This window comes from Epinephelus moara, chromosome 20 (assembly GCF_006386435.1).
Source record: "Epinephelus moara isolate mb chromosome 20, YSFRI_EMoa_1.0, whole genome shotgun sequence".
NCBI classification, from domain to species: Eukaryota; Metazoa; Chordata; class Actinopteri; order Perciformes; family Serranidae; genus Epinephelus; species Epinephelus moara.
Genome location: NC_065525.1, coordinates 30,708,226 through 30,713,727, shown reverse-complemented (window position 1 = coordinate 30,713,727; position 5,502 = coordinate 30,708,226). Strand labels below are relative to the sequence as shown.

General features: G+C 38.4%; 1 protein-coding gene across 1 annotated transcript in view; it reads right to left on the bottom strand.

Moving 5' to 3' along the window:
• The window catches only part of nt5dc3 (5'-nucleotidase domain containing 3), a 22,872-nt gene extending 20,248 nt beyond the window's left edge, over positions 1-2,624 (bottom strand). Inside the window, exon 1 of the mRNA XM_050073582.1 lies at positions 2,226-2,624. Within this exon, the coding sequence (XP_049929539.1) occupies positions 2,226-2,511 (286 nt within the window). The 5' untranslated portion in view covers positions 2,512-2,624. The remainder of the gene's footprint in view (positions 1-2,225) is intronic.
• Positions 2,625-5,502: the final 2,878 nt, after the last annotated feature.

Sequence of the window (5,502 nt, the reverse complement as noted above, 5' to 3'; positions counted from 1 at the left end):
TTACAAAACGTACATTTTACGGCGGCCATTTTGTAAATTCCAATATGGCCGCCATATAGACATCTGCGCAAATGCAAACATTGATTTCCTGAATCCTTATACAATAACCTTTCCAAAAATGTATAGTTTTGCAAATCCCCAAAAAAATCCCACAAAATTATATAGTGAACCTGACTAATCCAAAAAACCAGATCTGAGGCCATGTCCACAAACAGAGCTCCTAACTTAACCTAAAATTTGTGAGTAAGGAGTCCTAGACTAGGAGTGATTTAGGAAAGTTCTCAGAGCAACTCTGAGCAAGGAGGGGACAGAAACTTTTATCTAAGTGAGGCAGTGTGATTGACCCTATTGCTAGGTGTGATGCATTCTTTTAACAGGTGTAATTGGTTGTCACAGACACACTCTTTTGTGAGCCTGTGAGGTGTGGACACCCAGTGGAAATGAAATTTACTGCTGACTGTGAAAGTGTTGTCATTGTTAGTGTGATCACTCTGCCAATGGAAGGTTGACACCAGTGGTTCCCAACTGCTCCAGCCTCAGGGTCCAAATTTATCCGTAGTGATTAGTTCAAGGTCCTCACAGTTTAATATACTCAGTGTCATGTTTGCGTTTGGCCATGTCGTTGAGCTACTTTACTGTCTCTGTCTCTGTTGAGCAGCTATATGTTAGTCACTCCCTCTACAGCAGGGCACAGCACTTCAAAATAAAAGCTCCATGACAAAAATTCACTGTACTTCAAAAAATACGGTGTGTTTTTACAAACTTGACATGTTTGTGAGTCACTTGTGGTCTATTCAGAAAGAGCCTGCAACCCACTTTTGGACCACAAACCACCACTTGGCAACCACTGGTTTAGACAGACACAAGTCATCACTGCTGCACTGTTGCATTTTTCCAAATATCTGTGTTGTGATCATTTTATGTCTGGCGTGAAAGTGTCAGGTGGGAAATCTGTTCCTATCCCTAATGAGATGGGCTGAACATACGGTATTATCCCTGCACAATCTAATCTGTAGCATTTCAATTACTCACTGTCATCCAGTGTTTGGAGAATATTTCTCTGACCTCTTTGTCTTTCCACCATTTTCTCCTCTGATTAAGAAACTTTTAAACCTCTTAAAAGTCCTCCTCTCTACTTCTAACAGTTTTCACCTTAGGAGCTCTTTTAAGGGCTAAGAGGCTCTGTGAATAACTTTTATCTTTACAAAGGGAAATTCTACAAAAAGGTCACAATTCTGACAATTTTCTTAGAATTTCATCACTAGGAGCAACTCTTTGTACTAGGAAACTTTGTGAATACAGCCCCAAGTGTCTGATTAAGACAGGCCTTTATTTGTCAAAATGTGTAGCACACAGGGCTAGTAAAAGGGACTGGGCTTTTAACTGAAGTTTTACGGTAATTAAACTACATCTTCACTTTCAAAAATGTTTCTCGAAGTAAAAATATTTGCAAAAAGTAGTTCAACTACATCCAAACTACATCACGGGAAATGATCACAATCTGAATCTGGAATCTGGAGTTGTTGCTCGGGGTTACAACTGACACTGAGTGTGGGTGTGTTTGATTTAGAGATTAGGACAGGCCAACTCTCACATAGGCAGCCTGAGGATGTGTTTTGAGGACAGAAAGGGTAACTCTGGTGCTGTGTACTGTCCCTGTTAAATAAAAAAAAAACTCAAAATGAGCCTAATATGGGAGCTTTAAAAAGTCCAAAGTTTGACTGAGTAGGTTATCTCAATATTAGAGTATTGCGCAGTAGATTTCTGTCCTAGTACTGTTACTTATTTCTCAGTGCCACTGTTTTTTTTTAATGAACAGTAAACAGAAGAAAGAATCCAAGGTGTACTCATAAATAGTGTTAACAGGCCTGTCTCCTGCTCCAACAAGTCTGGAGGGAGAGTGAAGGCAATAATGTGGTGTGTCAGGTAAAATATGTGCTGGCTTTAGGTTTTGTTACCATACCTGAAATCCTCAGTCCATAAACCACATAAATGTTAACTTGCACTGTATTTTAAGGGTGTTTGTGATCTGAGTCCACCCCCTGTGCTGTGTAACAGTCTCACAGCCTGTACAACAGCTCCAGTCGATCATTCCCATTTGTGCAGGAGGAGTTTATTGTTTTCAGGCTGCTAATGTGAGGCAGTAGAAATAGCTGCTGCATTAGTCAGCTGGGAACACTGGTCAGTACAGGGTTGTAATGCTGCTGTTGTATCAGTGTCTGTACCTTCAATCTGCCTCTTGGTCTCATTGTAAACACTCCACAGCCTCTCTGTCATGTCCGGACCGCCCGATGAGCTGCTACAAACAGATGCTGCGTAGTTTTTGGCTCTGGGTCGCAGTGACAGGAGTTGTCCGACTCCATTGGCCACCGCTCCGAAATTCCGTCTCCATGAACGCGATGTGAGCGGCCGGTGGTGTAAACTCTGAAAGACGTTACAGAAGATATTGGCCCTGTGCAGACAGTCCCGGTGCTTCAGCAGAGACGACAGCGGCAGAGACAAGGGCGCCATGACTCTGGTCTGTGGGGGGGCAGCCCGTCTGTAGGTCGCGGTGCACTCTCCCAGGCGAATGCATGCAATTGTCGGACTCTTCTGTAAATACCAATACCGAAACTGTCCCTGGATGGTTGACTCTTGCGTCACTTCCGCGTTTGGCAATGTCCCAGCCAACCAGCGAATCAGAGGCTGATGCGTCTGGAGCTTCCTGCTGTCACCAGACAAAAGCGATGTGTCACCAGATACATGCATTAAATATACATATGATCCAGGAGGGGGCCCACTGTTACATGGAGATACTGTACAGCACAGGGCTGCGGGGCTTTGTCTTTCTTTAACGTTAGAAGACTGGAGATTTGGAGAGACAAAATCAGACCTAATGACACTTATGGAAGCCCACAATACATAAGTAATACATTAACTATTAGAAATGGCAAAAATAAAGATTATAATGGTAAGTTAAACTATATACTCAGGACACATGAGAGTTGTAATAGTTCATAAGTCCATAATTTTGAATTCTAAAGTCCAAAGTTTGACTAAGAATCTCTTTTTTGTCTTGATGAGGCTAAGTTGTAATGAAGTTTTATGTCATAAATAAGTAAAATTATGAGACACAGATGAGATAGTAGCAAAGATTTGACTTTTTATGGCAAAAAAAGACATTTTAATTAATAAATTTGACTTACTGTCTCATTATTGTAACTAAATAAACTTTAGTGAGTATCTCAAAATTTTGTTTTATCAAGGTAAGTCAACAAATTATGAGATGTTATGTCATAATTTAGGCTTTTTAGGGTTATGAGATGGCTCATTGTGATGTATTTTCATTTCCTGCAGAGATAATAGATAAATAAGTAAAATTCTGATAGACAGTAAAATAATAATTGTTAGTCAAAATTATGAGATGCTAAGTCATACTTCAGGTTTTTTAGGACATATGTATGAGAGGACTAGTTCCAATTGTTCTCTTTATTGTGACTTAGAATCTCATTTTTGTCTTGATGAGGCTATTTCACAAGTTATAATGAAGTGTCATGTCATAAATAGGTAAAATTATGAGATACTAAAAAAACCATAATGAGATTATATCAAAGGTTTAACTTTTTATGGCAAAAAAGAGATTTAAAGTTGAGATTTTGACTTACTGTGTCAATATTGTGACTAAGTAAACCTTTTTAGTAAGTATTTTTATACTTTTGTTTACCAAAAGTATTTACTTTGTCATTCCTTATTGTAAGTGAACTAATCATGAAATGTTAGGTCATAATTTAGGCTTTTTAGGGCACACTGATGAGATGCCTCATTCTGATCTGTTTTCTGTTTTTGTTGTTTTTTGTGTTACCTATTTTTGATCTATTTTCTGGCAGAGATGATGAATAAATTAATTTCTGACAGACTGTAATCATGGTAAGTCAAAATTATGAGATGCTAAGTAATACTTTAGGCTTTAAGGACACATCTATGACAGGACATCACATAAGCTTGAGTATTAAAGTTTTAAGTTTGACTGAGTGTCTCATTAGTCTGACTTACAATCCCAATTTTTTCTTGATGAGGCTATTTTGTTGAGGCTACTTTGAAATATTCATGGTTAGTCAAAATTACGAGATGCTAAGTCATACTTTAGGCTGTTAGGACACGTGTGAGAGGACTTGTTCTAATTGTCTTAATATTGCATAAGTTTGACTTTAAATATTCAAAGTTTGACTCGGTATGTCTTTATTCTGACTCAGTATCTCACATTTGTCTTGATAAGTCAAAATTTCTGAAAAACCTTTGACTGTCTCGTAAGTTTGATGCACTAAACTATGATTTCACAACTCAAAATTGGCTTTTAGATTCAAGGGATTCACTTCCTATAGGGGATATATTACACTTTGTTAGTTCATTTTTTTTTTAATTCTCTGTAAATATCTTATTGTTTTTTTTAAATCTCTTTTATTGATTTTCAGATTACTTCACTAAACTTGGCATATTTTTTATTTCTGATTTGTATTTATTACTCATCTATTCATGTGTCGACATGTTACTATAGTATGTGTGCAAGGCAAGCTGTTCAATTCAGTGAGGTTTTTTAATACTCAGTGTCTTATAATGGCTTCCATGCTATATTTCATGTCATTTAATGTGCTGCTTCTCTCTGTTACACGCACAAATACACAAAGGCTACACTTAATATCACACTCCACCCACAACTGTAACCATAACTGCCATTTGACACCTGTAGTCGTATGGTCTGCTGACACAACCAGGTACACACCCATCAGACAGGCCGAGCAAGCAGCATACTAATGTGCACATTTGTATAATACTATTACACACTATCTATTTAACCATTAGTGAGTCCAGTGTGACGTAATCTCCGTTTTTCACAAAATGTTCAGACTGTGTGTGCTTTGGGGAAAGATAATAATAAATGTTTGCCATCATTTGCATTTTGAGCTCACTAACTGAACAGCAACACCATGTGGATGAAGATGGGTGGTGCGGAGAGTGTGTAGTCATTATTTAGTGTGTGCTTCCACAGCAGGATATCTAAATATAAGGAATTGTCACCATTGTAGGAAAGGGAATGCAGGTTATTAAAAGAGTATGCCATATACATATAGGTAGATAAACAATATGTCATTTAAATCAACATAGACTGAAATAAAAGCAGGTATAATGTTACAGTCAGTTACTTTGGTGCCTTTAATAGCATCTTAAATGTCATATAGCTTCAGTGTCACCTGACTGTGTCGCTACACGAGAAAATCAAAGTTTAACCAACGTGTTGACAGAGATTATTTTTCCATATCGAGAGGTAAATGTTAGGAAGTGATGTGCTGATTATTCATTCCTGGCCAATGGTGTCCAGCCACGATTTTGGGGTATAGCCTTATGTTGAAGCATCTGATTGGACAACATGTACCGAAGGCTGCGCCGTGATTGGTCGAAGGTTGTGCGTGGTGCGCAGCCATTGGCCGGTTGTCACGGGTTTAATAGAGTGGGCTCTTTTGGTGG